At 28.5% G+C, this 17,084-nt stretch overlaps 1 protein-coding gene and 1 pseudogene across 1 annotated transcript in view; one reads left to right on the forward strand and one right to left on the reverse strand.

Annotated features, from left to right (window-relative positions):
* The first annotated feature begins 983 nt into the window (after positions 1-983).
* On the forward strand, positions 984-1,988 carry LOC112681521 (annotated as a pseudogene).
* Positions 1,989-15,188: 13,200 nt separating this feature from the next.
* LOC112681530 (cilia- and flagella-associated protein 52-like) overlaps positions 15,189-17,084 on the reverse strand; it is a 3,259-nt gene continuing 1,363 nt past the window's right edge. The window contains exons 3-4 of the mRNA XM_025551780.1: positions 16,347-17,076; positions 15,189-15,721 (exon numbers count right to left, since the gene is read on the reverse strand). Of these exons, the coding sequence (XP_025407565.1) occupies positions 15,189-15,721; positions 16,347-17,076 (1,263 nt within the window). The remainder of the gene's footprint in view (positions 15,722-16,346; positions 17,077-17,084) is intronic.

Genomic DNA, 17,084 nt, shown 5'->3' on the forward strand with positions numbered 1-17,084 from the left:
GTGAATAAAAATACAATAATTATTATAATTGTAATAACAGTGGCGTATCCAGAATGACTTAATGAGGGTGGTTACAGGAATAAAAATATATCTACAATATAATATTACTATCTATATGTATATTTTAAAATTTATTTCATAACACTTACATTTATACATTTACTTTTTGTTTTTTTAACTTAGGTAAAAAAAATAATCAATTTTTCCCAATGATTTTTTATTATTTTCCAAATGAGCCTAAAATTATTTAATTTTAAAACAGAAATCATATTTTATAATATCTACTAGTTATGGTAATTTACTTGTGTATGGGAAGGGGGTGTGGAGACTAAGTCCCTGTGGGCTATTTTACATTGAATTATTATAGCCCCTCCAAAAATTCAACCAAATGTCCGCCTATGTATTGTATATAATATTATATTCGAAAAAAATAATTTAATATTATAAAATTAATTAATTTTGTTAACACTTACCATTTTAATTCTGTGAAACGTAAGACTATAAATGTAGAGACGTCAACTTGTTCATACAACTTCTTGGATAAGAAAGAAAGAAATTTAATAACTACAATATTTTCAAGATCAAAATAATAGTACATATTGATTATGATTATTTTTTTTTGAAAAATACCTAAAATATCTATTTATAAACCAATATACTCTTTTCTAATCTATAGTATACAATGACAATATTTATGATTACCCGTATTATAGAGAATGTTATTACCTGTAGGTATATAATATTTAATTTTCATATTTGGATATTTGGTTAATTGGTTAATATTAAACGCAACTGATTTATTTATCGTAACAAAGCGCAAAAAATTATTAAAAATAACATTAAAAAAAAGCCCAAGGGTGTGGTTTGAACCCCCAAACCACCCCCGTGGATACGCTACTGAACTGAGACGTCTTGTGATCTAGGAACTTTACTGACTGGTCCAGCTCGTTCAGTACTTGGGCCGATTATAAAATTAAATTTAAATCCAAAACTTTACTAAAGATTATAACATTAAATTTGATAAACAATTTCAAGCACAAAGTAAATATTTAATAATTTTATAGTTAGATGTAGAAAGTAAAAATTATAAATATTTTTGTATTTTAGGATTAAAACGAATAAGAAGGGAACCTAACACACTTAATGATTTTGTTTTGATTTTTACTACTGGTGCTGAAGAACCCAATGAAGTTGATAATGTTACTGCTAAAGATTATTTTCGTGTAAATGCATACTTTAAAGTTATAAATTGCATTATTGTCATGAAAAAACGGTTTTGTGATGAAAGTTTGGAAATGGCTGAATCGATTGATAACTTTTTTAAACTGAACTTTGAAAAAAGCATTATTTATTGATCACTATAAGGTATACCAATACTATAAATGTAATTGATACATTATTCAAACTTTATCTAATTAACTAACATTGAGTAATATCTCCTAAAATACCCTGATTTTCATACATGAATTGACTAATTGATTAACACACTTACTAATTTCATATTACACAAAATTGTAATGGTTAACTAAATTTAAATATTAATAATAATTAATAACACATTATGACTTATATAATTATTATTATATTATTATATTATATTATTATTATTATATATTATTATATACACCTTTTTATTTTCCGGGATTTATTAGATATCAATTGTTATAATCTAATATCCGAAACTACTGTACTTGTAAAAAAATGATATCTCCTTAGATGATTTGAACACTCATATTGTTGTGAATGTCTACCCAAATATTTATAAACTTCTACAGGTGACCTTAACTTTACCAATAAGTTCGGCAACTTGTGAACGTCCTTTTTCTGCAATGCGCCAAATAAAAACTTGGATGCGATCTACAATGGTTGAAAATAAATCCAATGATCTTTCTATTATAAACATTGAAAAAAATTTGGCAAAAAATATTAATAATAATGATATAGTTGATGCTTTTTCTAATAAAAATAGGTATATTGTATTTAAATAAATATATTAGGTATAGGTACAGGTGTACTTATTATTTTATATTGATAATCGGATAGGCCGGATTATTCACCATATTTAATCATGTACTCAGACGATTACAGTGGCGTAGTTACGGGGAGGTTGTAAGGGGTTTCCACCCCCCCACAGATTTTTTTTAATGATATTTGATTATTATTTATTAATATTTATATATTATAGTAAAATATTTTGATTTTACTATGATTAGGTATATATTAAAAATTGAATAACAAAATAATTTTCATCAATACGGGACATAATAACACTATTTTAAATGTAATATTATTATATATGATCTCGTTTTAAGATATACTACGAACACTTAAAAACTTACTCTTAAACACCCCCTCCCCCCCAGAAAAGAATTGTATCTACGCTACTGGATAAGTTAAAAGTTAATCATAAACAATTCATAAATTTAATTCGATAAGTTAAAAGTTAAAAAGGAGAAAATGATTAACTTAACTCAGTTCTATCAAATATTCATAATTGGATTCAGAGGTTACCATGTATTTATTACTTCTTTGTTTATATAGGAAATAACTAGAAAAAAAGTGGAGCATTAACGTTGAAAAAAAAATAGAAACCAGTTATAGCAAAGTACTAAAAAATTCCAAAATGTTGAGTTAAGGGTGAGTTATGATTCCTACCTTAAAAAATTAAGGGTTTGCTGTAGAAACACTATAAGTTGGGCATAGACAAGTACAAATGTAGTACAAAAAAAGGCTTCCAGTTTGTTTCCTAAATTTAAAGGCGAAGATGGCAGGAAAATGCACCTGTATTTATTTAATTTTTGTAAATTAAAGTTGTTATTTTTATATTTAATATTTTCTTAATATTAGGCTTATACTAATTTACAATATAAACGTTACACTGTGATACAATGGTTTTTTAATTTGATCGAAAATGAATCTTAAAATATTTAGGACGTTAATTTAAATTGTTTTAAAAAAAGTTCGAAAATGTTCTGACTTATTCATAAATATTCTTAAAATCCCAAAATATGAATTTAAAATATAAAACTATATCACATACATAAATATACAAAGTACAATAAGTGTTATATGATTCAAATTAGTATCCAGATCCGAGTTATAATTAATCATTAGAAAAAATATGCAATTTCATGAACATCCGAACCCTAGTCATTATCTTTTGGAGCAGTAAAAAGGCTTCTATTTTAAATTTTAGGGATAGTTTCTGATAGAAAATTACAACTAATTGGTACTATTTTTGGTCAATAGTAAAAAATGTTCAGAAGTTTTCAAATCTGTGATAAAAATAAAAAATAAAAAAATAATTAATGTTTATTAAAACCGTTTACTTTGATAATAATAGTGTTATGTTATGAGAAATTATAAACAAAGAAATATGAGTTAGCAAAAATCCTTCAAGTTTTTCAATATAATATATTATACACTTTAAAATTCTTTGCGCTATTTGTACATAAATATTTCATATTTCTTTGTTAAAATTATCAAAATTGATTTATTTGCATTACTCCACGTATTTTCAACTAATAAAAAACATATATACTTGCCTTATTTATTCATAGAATATTTTATTTATGTATCTATTGTAAATATAAATATATGTATATATGTATATATATATATATATAAAATAATATGTGTCTTATGTAAATTTTATACAGAACACATAGCCAATATTAATTTTTATCATTGTATACATAATAAAATAATAAAGGCACTTTCAATATTTGGAAAATTCCAAATACCATTTTCAAGACAAACATAATTAAAATAGAGTGTTTTAAAATTACAATATTATTTGGTGTACATTCCGGAAACGGCTCGTGTATTAAACATTACACAACTATTATCTCAGACCTTGTATAGGCAACGTCTATTATTTTTAATACGTCTTATTATTAATTAAATTTGTATAACTGTGGTAATCCTCGTGATACGCAAAGATCTAAATAATTTTCTTTTGTTACTCGGTAGACAAGGTTTATCTCACGGAACCCTAGTACTTACATAATATATTTCAAATGGGTAGTATGTTTTCGTTTTCAATGATATCTTCGAATATTCCACTTTCGTAATTAATTTAAGGATTGTACATTCATTCAAAAACGACAGTCCTTTTGTCATTGTTTTTACATGGCAGGGACTTTGTTCCATTTCAATTACGTGAAATGTCAAGTTGTTCGTAAACTGTTAAATAAATCAAATCTAAATATTTTACATGTTTATTCTCTCGCATAACAACATTGAAAATTATATTACAATTACGTTAAAATAATATTCCTTTATATATTTACTTCATAAATTATTTTCTCAACCTTCCATAATGATATTACATTATGAAAATGCTGCTATTAAAAATATTGATAAATTTACTTTGGTATATATGGAAAAATTTTAAAAAAATTATTTAAAATTATGTATTTTGTATGAAATTGAAATTGTATTGAAAAATCTGCACATTCGCTTGAATTAATTTTAAAAACGGTTTAAATATGAAAAGTTAATAAAAAAAGAAAGGATTATTAATTTTTTCTTAGTAATTGTGCTCTAGAGTAATCAAGTTCATATACGGGGATTTTTGGGGTTTTTAAAGTAGGTTAGTAGTTTTAGTTCTCCAATAAGGTCAGAATTTCATAAAAAACCCTATTCCAGGCACACGCAACCAAAAATTTTTAAAAATGTGTAAAACCCGCTGGGTTAAATGCTACAACAACTAAGGTTTAAAGAATTATATTTACCAATAACAAACATATTAAAAGAACTTGAACATTATAATAATTTAGAAAAATCGTAGCTTTAAATAACTTTTAAAAACTATAACCTTAAGTTCGTTTGTAATTCCATTGTATATTATAGAAGAACTATTTGCTATAACATTGTATTTTTGTAAATCTCTACAAAATATAAACGTAAATTTAAATTTATTTGAGTATACTAAACATGAAATCTGTGTACATATTATTTATTCAATTCGTAAATATAGTGAAGAATAATTTTATAAATTATTTTAAGGAGAATAAAATGTGTTAAACATAAAATTTGCAATATACCCAGTTAATTTTCAACTTTGAGACAGTTAAAACTCTGTTTGAAAAATAGCTGTTGTGAAGATCGTCTAACACATGGTGGGCACACTTTTTTTTTACTTCGGGCCATAAAAAAAATGTATTTTTCAATTTTTTTAATTTTTTTTTTACGTAAATGTAAAATATCACAGTTATGCAAATAAATGTTGTAATATAGAATTCTTTCGCAGACCAGATATTATATGATGGTAGACCGGAGTTGGCCCACGGACCGTAGTTTGGTGACCACTGATCTAACAGAATCAGCTTTATTATCAGTCTACCGTAGTAAACTAATAAATAACTAATTAGTAACTAATACATATTGAAGAAATAATTAATACATTTTCCAGAATGCCACGCAAGGTCAACTTTGTTTATGAATTAAAATATATATTTTAATTTTATTTAATTATATACTAAATATATTTAATAAAGTAGTTTTGGGTTCATGTATTTTTTATTTTAAAATAAAAATAATATTTTCACTATAGTAGAATTGTGTATTAAATATTAACTTATAATACATATAAGTAACATATAACTAACGTATACAAATTAGCATATTGAATTTGTAAAATTGATGATTTAACAATTTATCCAAGAAGGAGAATGCAATATTGTCTATAACTGATTATCAATGACATTTGTTAAATTTATTGGCATTCATAAATTTTGTTACGTTCCATTGAAATAAAACAGTGAGGCAATGTTGTATTATATTTAACTATAATTACCATTCAGTATTTTAGATAAAAATTCTACTATTACTATTTTTTTCAAAAATAGAAAGTAATTTTTCATTTTTTATTTGTTTTTCAATTTTAACTGAATAATCAAATTTAAAAAGAAAAACATTAATAGGAAATAAAATACATAGTAAAAGAAACCATAAATAAGTTAATTTAGGTGACCCATTCTTGGAAAAAATTCAAATTTGACCACTAAACAAACACCTATTCACAAAATCAAGTTTTTGCTATTTTAAAATGTATATTTTATTTAATTTAATTTAGCTTAAGACTCTTACGAGAAAACATATTTTCATAATTTAATATTTTTTAGATTTATCTAAATAAAACTATACTTAGTTGGATTAATACATTTTGAAATACATTTGAATTCTAAATCACATCATTGGGTTGGTGATGACCAGTAATAACTAAATTATTCCCGTTTTTATGATCATTCTAATACTGGTTACCTAATCAAATCTACCAAAGATTTCGAAAATTTCAGCGATAAGCAACGTGTGTATAGCTTATATTTAGTTTGTAATGATGTATTTTTAAATTAAATAAAAAGCACTTTGGTTCTAATGGTCTTACAATTGTTTATCAACAATCACTGAACATTAATCTTGTGCCGTAGAGGTAAAAAATATATACCTCTGCAATAAGATGAATCACGTTATCTAAAAGCAACTATAGAATCCAATCTGAAATCTAAGTTGAAAGCTTATTTTGTGATAACGTATTGATTGATAACTATATAAAATAAATAAGACGAATTCCATTATACTGTATTTATCGGTTTACTATTACTTAACTGAATCATGGTTGTTTAAACCAGTTATGAGAATTATTTGACCATTCGAATATCAGTATTTGATGCTATAATACAATACGTAACGAAAATTATTCTTTTAAGTTTTCGCGCCACACAAAACGTTTAATAATAATGGGTACCTTAGCATCGAATACTAATATTCGAATGATTGAATAATCGAATATTCAAATAATTAAATTATTCGTATATACATTACATTTTTAGTTTGAACTAGGGGTGTCTATTTCACGTGTATTTAATTACACGGGTAGAAGTGTTTTTAAGAAATTTAAGTTAAAGTTCGTGTAAATATAATACACGGATAAACGAACATTAAAATCTGTGTACCCGTGTACCTGTGTATTTGTTACGTTTATCTGTGTGACGTGTACCCGTGTATTTTATTTAAAAAAAAAAAAAAAATGTTCCTATCGATCAAATTTTCTTATTACGAAATGTATAGACTACAGATTGTAGTAAATCAAATATTTGTATATAATGAAATAAATATTTATTGATATACACATTTATGAATAATCCGTACTTATAGTATTTTTAGTTTATAACATTTTTATTTACTTAGATTTGATTAAATACAGTTATTAAATACAATTAGTAATAATACATTGTAAACAAAATAATTACGAATAAATTAATTAAAAAAATTAACATAAAAATATAGATACTCGATGATTTAACATAATTTATAAATAAAAAAGAAATATTAATGATTAAATAATAATAACTTAAAGTAATAAATAAATAATATGTTTAAAGAGACAGAAAATTAGATAATTCAACGCGAGCTTAAATTTTCAACAAAATAAGTCCTACAAGATACTGCGATTTTGGTACAAAAATATTAATAAATCTACATTTTCTGTTGCTAAGCAGATTCTTTTAAATGTGACAATATTTCCAGCTGTGGAGAAACAACATTCTGAGCTAACCGACGTGGCTGGTATACATAAATATTTTTTTGTTCATTTTAACATTTTTAATTATTTTATTATGTATTAAATAAATCTACCAATTTTTTAGCGTAAATGTCAAATGAAAGAATGAGAATATTACCTATTTTTAAAAATGATGCTTTAAATTTTATCTTGGTTTCCATTAGGTAGGTGCATGATTATGAGACAACATAAAGTATGAAAGTTACTAAGATATCAATATTAAACATTAAATGCATTTAATATTATCAAAACATATAATTATATAATATTATATTTACACACTATTAAGGTTTTGAGACTATTATTTAATAATATATTATGGTTAAAATAAAGGTAAAACCAATGTTGTAATATAATTGCAGCTTATAAGTAATATACTTATATATGTGTGCACCTATATAACTTGTATATATTAAATATTATATTTATATGAATTATTTAAAATAAACTTTAAAAAAATACACGGATTCACGAACTATTACACGTGTATGTCAGTACACGGATTTTATTTACACGTGTAAATCAATACACGGATATTAATACATTTTAGATACGTGTTCACATATTTCTTAATACACGTTCAAAATCGCAAGCCCTAGTTTAAACTTATTGAATTTATATTATACTATTTTATGAAAAATACTAAAACAAATCACTTAAATTTAATTACGAAACAAAATATAAACGATTTCTGACTAGACGCCTTGTCAGCTATAATGATGAAGGAGAACAACGCTATATAATGTATTTCAATTTTCATAGAGAACTCGCAATTTATTGTGTACATAAGTATATACATTAGTACATAAGTAGTAACACATGAAATATGTACTTTATTAGTTGATATTTCTTGCAGTTATGATTGATTGACAGTTATCTTAAATGAGATATAATACCGTATTTATGATTAAAAACAATAGTATGTTGGTACATGTGATTATTTTGAATATTATTTTCTTTATTTCATAGTAATATGGAAAGTTTTCAAAGATTGATACACATATAAAAATATTTTTAGTAACTTAAGAGAACATTTTGAAGAAATTATTTAATAAATATAAATAAAATATTATACTAAAAAATAAATAAGTAAAGAATTCTGCATAAGAAAATTTGGTTGTATCCCAAAACCGCACACTTTTCATGGGTTAAAACCGCACACTTCTGACTTTTACCTAAAATTATGATAGGAAAAACCGCACACTTTTTTTGATTATAAAAACTATTGTAGCATTAATTAGTGATCTCGGTTGAAAACGTGAATTAATACGTACGCGAACACGAAGTTCGTGTACAAGTGAATAAAACATTTGTATTCCCGTGCACCTACTTAATACACGTGTATTTCAATTCGTATTCACGTCTTTTAGAGTTATTCATAATATGAATATATGAACATATTATGTTCACGGATATTTTTGCAGTGCTTTATCATAATATGACATATTGCATATATTATCCCGGTGTGCAATAGTGTGACTTCCACTACTATGTGATATTCTGTTTAGATATCAAATGCGACCTCCCCGTTTTATATTCATTAGCCATCTCACTAAAAACTTATCACAAAAAAGACTTCCATATGTAAGCACATTTAGATTGAAAATGGAATGTAAATTATTAATCTGTATGCGAAGTACTATTTGCGTCCCAAAATCGAATACACATTTCAATTTGATTATAAATACTTATATATATATATATCATAAAATTATTAAATACTATACATCATTGATTTATTATTGTTTTCGATCCATAAAGGAAATAAAGCATTTTGTGAGTTTTATGATGAAAATAAAAATAATGAATATTCTTGTGTTAGTGGAATAACAGGGCGTATAAAGCCGCATCCACACTAGCGTAACAAAACGATGAACTGTTCGATGAACTGTTCGTCAAACTATTTGACCAACTGTTCGTCGAACAACTAAAAAATATGTGTGTATGTTTGCGTATAGTTAACTAATAAATTAATTTATATAACTTAAATAACTTTTCTGAATAACTTCATAGTAATTCAATCTATGGTTGAGCATAGACGCTTGTCATATCGCTTCAATTGATGCTGCAGCTTATGTTTATATTCATCTCACACTAGAGAAAAATAATCGAAGACGAAGACGATGGTGGCAAACTCAACTTTTTACTCTTCGATAAAAATTTGGAGGAAATTCGTTATTAAACGATTTAAAGACGTAAGAAATTAATGGAGAGTTTCAAAACTTTATGAGGATGTCGTCAAGTGACTTTGATTTGCTTATTAATTTGATTGGGCCAAAAATCGCTTAAACTAAAAAAAATTTAAGAGCACCTATATCGGTGCAAGACAGATTTGCAGTAACACTTCGATTTTTAGCTATTGGCGAAGTGTTTACAAGTTTGTAATACCTTTTCAAAATGTCAAAACAAGTGATTAGTAGTATTGTTTTTGCAGTTTGTGAGGCAATTATTGATATATTGGAAGACAACATTCAATTAAGATAAAAATTTCTATTCAAAAACAAATTAAACATTAAAATTAGCATTTAATTTAGAAAAGTATATAGTAGGTAAACATATTACTAAAAAAAAAAAATAAAAATAAAACATAATTCATAAACTTCATGTACAATTAAATAAAATAAATGAGTAATAATGAACTGCTTATATGGTAAATAAAAACGTTATAAAAATGAATAATCAATGAGGGTGTATTTATATCAAAGAAGGTTTTAATACAAACTATACATTTTTCAAATGAATATTAAATCTGCGAATTATTATTAACATTTAAATTTAATAAAATAAAATGAAAATTGGTAATAACTTATAATGAATAATGAACTGCTTGTATGGTTAATAGAAACTATTTAAACACAAATAATCAATGAGGACCTATTAATATTAAAAAACTTTTTACTATAAATGTTTTCATATTTATATTAAATCTGTAAAATTCAACTCTTCAGAATCATAAGTGTTTGCAGGGGATTGAGCTAGTGTAGATATTTGCGTATTAGTGGGCGTGGGTGGTGTAGTTTCTGATGTTAGTAATTGTGTAGCATACGAGTATAAGTTGATGAAATTGTAATTTCATCAAGAATGTAATTGGGATTATTTTGATACATTGGCCGTTAGTTATGGTTCGTCTAACTGAGATTAATCACACCAATATGTCAGGTTGCTACTTGAATTTCTTTAATATATTCGGCCTCAGTTGCGTATCATTTGAAAATCTATACTCAAGCGAATTTCTTTATCTCATTAGCTAATGGTTTAATTTTTAGAACTTTTCGTTCTGAGTAGATTTATATTTGGCAAACTTTCGATGAACATAGAATCGATAACCAAAAGCAATATCAGTCGCTGGTATGCGTTTTTTCCTTTATCGAAAAAAAAATAATCATGACGGTTTTCTATCCGAAGTTCTCGCAAAATTGTTTAGCCTTACGTGCCATTCTTATTACGTCGTCACTTCACAAGGCGATTCCAAGTATTTTTATTATCACGTGAACCGAAATAAATATTATTCATGAGAGAGTAGAGGTCCATTTCGACGGGCGTTGCAAGAGAAATTGCATTATATTTATTGCGTATAGACATTTTCACAACTATTGTTGGTGATTTAGGATGTGCAATTTTAGTGAAGTCAACAATATTGTATTTGGCGTTAGTGAAACTACAAAATTGATTGGTTTCATTTGATATTAAGTATTTATTTTTTTACTGAACCTAAAAGAACAAGTACAATAAACATTAATTTTATATTGTTATTACTAATATAGTGTGTTTCAAATCTATGTAATAATTTTGAAGTTGATAAAAAATATCTATGCTTGATGTAGTGAGAATTTACACTAGAAAAATGGATTTAACATTCGTACATAATGATATTAATAAGAACGTGAAGACAGAAAATGCAGAAAGGCAGGTAGTCATATTTTATTTCTTAACATTAATTAATTATAGATGGTAATTATAATAATATATTGTAATTATTTTAGCAGACATTTTATAAGATTTAAAATCTCATCACGTCTAAATTTTTTTTTTTCATTTGCATGGAGATTAATTTTTACCCGAAAGAAATATGATAAACACTATTACGAGTTATACTTCTAGAATTTATTTTAGAAAAAGGTACAGTATCGTTAAAAAGTTTACGTTTGTTTCTGATGTTATTGACATTGATTGAACGTTTTTTAAGTAATTTACTTAAGATGAGTTTTTTTAAAAAAATATTTATGTGGTTTGTTTATTTATAACTTTTATTGCAAGGGAATCTAATAAAGGCTGGGTTATATGTCATTTTAACCTTAAAGCTAAAATAATTAAACTAAAAAACTTTTTAACTTCAAATTCAAACTTAAGGTTATCCACAATAATTGGTAAATCTCTCTCCTAATACATTCATCTATTTTATGTGTTTAACAACAAAAGTCTTATATATACAATATGACTTTTATCGATAACAGTCAGATTTTAGTGATTTATGGTCAGAGAACCCATTTTTCAAAATGCTTAAGCCCTACGTACCATTGTGTGTTGATTTTAGAGTTGTTAAAAAATATACACGTTTTAATAATGTCATAACATAATTACAATTGAAACTTTTTATAAGTTATACTGATCATTCTTTTGTATATTGATCAATACTTTATGAAAGTAAAGTACTAATAAAAACTACCGATCACACGTTTATAATAATTTCAATGATTTTTTTAAAAAAAATATGAAGCATGTTTTAAAACCTTTTATCGGCTGAAAATTATCATTATGTATGACAACTATTGAAGTTGTAAATTGATGAACCGAATGATAAAAAATAATGCTATGTTATAAATTATTACATATAGATATAACTAATAATATTAAATACTGTATGTTTACACACATTTGTACTTATGTAATATTATTTGGAAATAAATTCACCAATAACTGCTGATTGAACCGCCACAACCTTAATGATTAACAATGGAACAAAGAAGATCATAATTTTATCTAAAATATACATATTATTAATATTTTAGTACGTTCGTACTGCCATCGACTGCACGTGTATCAAAAATAAAATAATAACTAAGATATTAATTATATATATAAAAAAAAAAAATCAAATTAATATGAGTTTATTCTGATGGTGACGTTGAGGTATAATACTTAGATAAAATCATATAAAATAATTTTCTTATAAATATTATTATTATTATTATAAATATATTTTTGAATAAATACATTTGTAATTATATTTATATTATAAATCAATAAATAATAAATAAATTATGGAATTTTCATCGTAACAAATGTACCATAAAATTGTAACTTCTTTATAAAATTCTCTATAAAAATAAAAAATAAAAAAATAAAAATAAAATGTATAAATTATGAATTTCTTTTTATACATTTAATATGACGTTTTCTTGTACCTAGTATAACGTGTTTACTTCACTATATATATAAATATATTTAATGATAATGTGGTTTTAAGTTATCTTAAAGTAGAGATCTCAAGTTGAAATAAATTAACCCAAAACCATTACAATTATTTTTTGTTTCTTTTTTTTTTGTGAACTTATTGGAAAAGTGTGTTCGTTCAGACGTGCAAACTATAGAGTTCACATTATTCTTTTCTTTTTTTTTTTTTGTACTTAATGGAACGTAAATGTAAGTCGGGTAGAAGATAATTTGTCATGGATGTTATTTTATGGTGAGGTTGATGATACTCATAAGTCATAGGGATGTGTGTTTACCAATGTTCTGTAAAACCGAGGACTGAATAATAAAAACATTCAAATATATCTCCAACTCTAATACATAAATATTTAAATATATTTTCTTACCATTTAAAGCTATTATAAAGCAATTTTAAGTTTTAACTGTTAATAAAAAATTTTTTTTAAAAGATAATGTTAATAAATTATTCTATATCTGGGAATAAATTGATTTTAAAAGTTATTGGTATATATTTCTATATTTGTATACTTAATATAACTACAAATTCATAAATTGGTATTTTAAAAATGATCTATATAATTTTCTATTATTTAACTGCTTAATTTAAATTATATTTCAATATTTTTTTTTTTTTTTTTTGCAATGAATTGTTTAATTTTTTTTTTGCATTTATGTAAGAAACAAAATTAACATTTGATTTTAATATATTATAATTATAATTTTATTTCAAGACGATTGCACTGGGCGCATGTAAACACCGCCAGAAAAAAAACAGGTAAAATTAGGCTCATGTAAACTTCGTCACTCAAAAAAATCCTGTAAAATTAAGTTCATATAAATTCCAGCAGTGAAGAAAATCAAGTAGTAGTATAAAATTAATATGATATATTATTAAAAAAAAATTATAATGAAATATAATATCATATTATGAACAATAAATATTTAAATCATAGTAAAAAAATATTATATTACATTAGACCTTTTATTACCTTTTTATCTTCACTGATATTTTGGTGGAGTTTACAATTGCCCATTGCACTATAATATTATTTTATCTATACTTCAAAATATTCAATTTTACCTATTATAATATATCATGTATAACATGTATTATAGTCTACAGAGAAAAGTGAACAAATTGGCCATGTTGAGAAAATATATTCATTTATGAACTAAAATCAAATCAACTAACAATTAGAAAAAAAATGAAAAACATTATGTACAACAAATTTTCATAGTCAATGATTTATAATTCAGTCTTGGTAGTCTTCTCAAAATCAAATGAAAATAAATAACACTTTATCAAAAGCAAAACATTTATACGGATTAGTATACTATTTTCGTTATGTTTATTTTAATAATTAAAAAATATTAAAATATTATTCCTGTATATCAATTTAACTAAAAGTAATATACAAAAACGTTAAAAGATTTAAAAAAAAATTTGCTCAGAAATTCGTTTAGGTAATTATCATTATCATTATTTGACGCAAACATTACTCTTAAACGAGCATCATCAGAAATCGAATTGTTGTTATCAGTTAAAATCGGTTTATGTAAATTATCATTAGTGTTTTTAAATAACTCTTCGTTCTTTACAATTGATAAATAAGACATAATCATTTTAACTGCTATGACCATTTTACACACCATTATTTTGTTTAACGGTTTACTAGTAAGTATAACTACTGTTGATTATCTTCAGTATTGAAAAAAATCTGTGACAAATAATATACTAACAGTAGTACGAATAATAGCCATTATTCGGAATGAAATGTTGATTTTACATTGGGTCCCTGTGTTAAATGTATTACATACTATGGTCTCGTATACAATTCAAACATCGAGCGGTAGAAAATAAATTTGAGGTTATTCGTGTTCACAAAATTAATCATCGAAATAAATCAATCCGGACCTAAAATGTTGACTATTTACGTCCGCGTAGTATCATCGATCATGATATTCGCGTGAAATATTATGTGCCGTTAGACATAACCTTAACGTAACATAACGGCCGTAGTCCTTTATATTATAAACATTTATTTTCCCAGTGGTAGTACACAATACAACAGCATTACATTAGATTTACAGAGTTGATGATAAAACGACGCAGGTCGCGTTTACCCCGGAAAAAAAAAACACGTGTAACGTTCGATTTCGCGGTATAGCGACGGAACCGAAATCGCGGTCACGAGAACCGGTCGGAGTGTTTGCTGTTCCAACTGATGCCGGTGCTGCTGTTCCTGGACCCGATGTCGCCGTTGCACGAGCACGTCGTACCGCGCGGGCACAGGCACTTCACCGAGCCGCCGCTGTCCGCGTCCGTCGCCTTCGCGTTACCGTCGCCGCTGTTGCCGGTCGCGTCCGCCAGGACGTTTTGCGTTTTCGATATGACCTTGATGTTCTCCTTGCGCGCAGGTAACTTCTTCTTCTGCGACAGCTGCCTCGCACGGGCCGTCTGCTGTTCCCGTAAGCTGCTCGCCGACGGACCGCTGTTCACGCTGTCCCGGTCCGACGGCGGTTCGGTCTCGGCCCCGTACGGGAACCGCCACAGGAATATGCCGCCGTCCGTGCTCGTGCTCACCACGTACTTGCAGTCCGGACTGATCCTCACGTTGGTCACGGCGCCCGCGTGCCCCCTCCCGACGTGCGTGGTCCTGCCTTCTTTGTACAGCCAGACCTCCACCACCTGGTCCACGCTGCCGGTCACGAAGTAGTTTCCTGCGAGGAGAAAAAATTTGAAAAAATCCACGAACAAAACGGTGGGAATGATCGGCGACAAAAGATCACGGTGGGCCGAGCGTGCTCGGAGAAACCAAAATAGAAGATCCAACTGAGATGAGACCGGTAGGAAGACCGCGTTTGATATCGTTAGATGAAGAAGTATATAGTGATGTATGTCGGTATGGTCTTAGAGGTGAACTTACCGAACAAGAATAAATAAATCGCGACCGAGCACTATACCCACGCGTCCAGATGATCGTGACGCCGACATGGTCAGTGAAAACCTCGTCGAATCACTACTGACCTCGATTGACGCACGCTGTTAAAATTATCGCTCCATCTCATTCTATTTTTCTTATGCGCGCGCGCGCGTTTTTCGACCTCGAGCTCAGAGAAAATCGTAAAACGTCGATTTCGCGGTTCACCAAAACGAGTTAAAATCCACTACAACGTGTAATGTTATCTCCGAAGTAGACATAAGGTGACGAGCGGAAAAACGTTTTCCAAATGCATGTTAGGACATTGGATCAGCACGGAAACCCGTTGCAATGTGTGATCGGACGCACGTAGCGTTAACGGAGAAAATGATCGAATCAGGTGGGTGGTATTCGGTGGTACGAACCGGCGGGCGTGACGTCCAAAGAGTTGAGCGAGGACCCGGAGAACGTTTCGATCTTGCTGATGGGCGAACCGTCGATGGCGTCCCAGTACCCGATGTAACCGTTGGTGCCGCACATGATGATCTCCAAGTCGTTGGGATGATACTGGACGTCGGTGAGCACGGTGTTGGAGAAGATGGTGGACAGCCGCACGTACCGGGTTATGTCCCATATGACGCACGTACCGTCCACGCTGGACGAGAGGATGCGGTCGCCGCGCCGGTGCACCGCGATCGCGCTCACCTTGCCCTTGTGGTCCTTGAGCACGGCCACCAGCGCGGTGATGCCGTTTTCGACCAGCCACACGCACACGCGGCCGTCACCGCCGCCGCTCAGCAGCCTCTGGCCGTCCAGGTGCACGGCGACGACGGACACGCCATCGTTGTGACAGTTCTCGATGGTGTACAGCGGCCGGCCGGTCTCGGGTGCGAACGACCTGATACGGCCGTCGCACCACGCGGTCACGATCTGTGTGCCGTCCGGCGCGAACACCACTTTGGAGCACGTGTGGTTCCGGACGGTGACGCGGAGCAGCTCCTGCAGCGTGTCCACAGACCACACGCGCACGTCTTCCCGGCTGGTGGTGGCGAACACGCGGGGGTAGTCGCGCGGGAACGCCAAGTCGTGCACCACGGACGTGTGGCACGTGAACACGCGCGTCACCGCGAAGTCACGGAACCCGACGGCAAACAGCTCACGGT

This window comes from Sipha flava, unplaced genomic scaffold (assembly GCF_003268045.1).
Source record: "Sipha flava isolate LNK unplaced genomic scaffold, YSA_version1 102_pilon_pilon, whole genome shotgun sequence".
In the NCBI taxonomy this organism is placed as follows: Eukaryota; Metazoa; Arthropoda; class Insecta; order Hemiptera; family Aphididae; genus Sipha; species Sipha flava.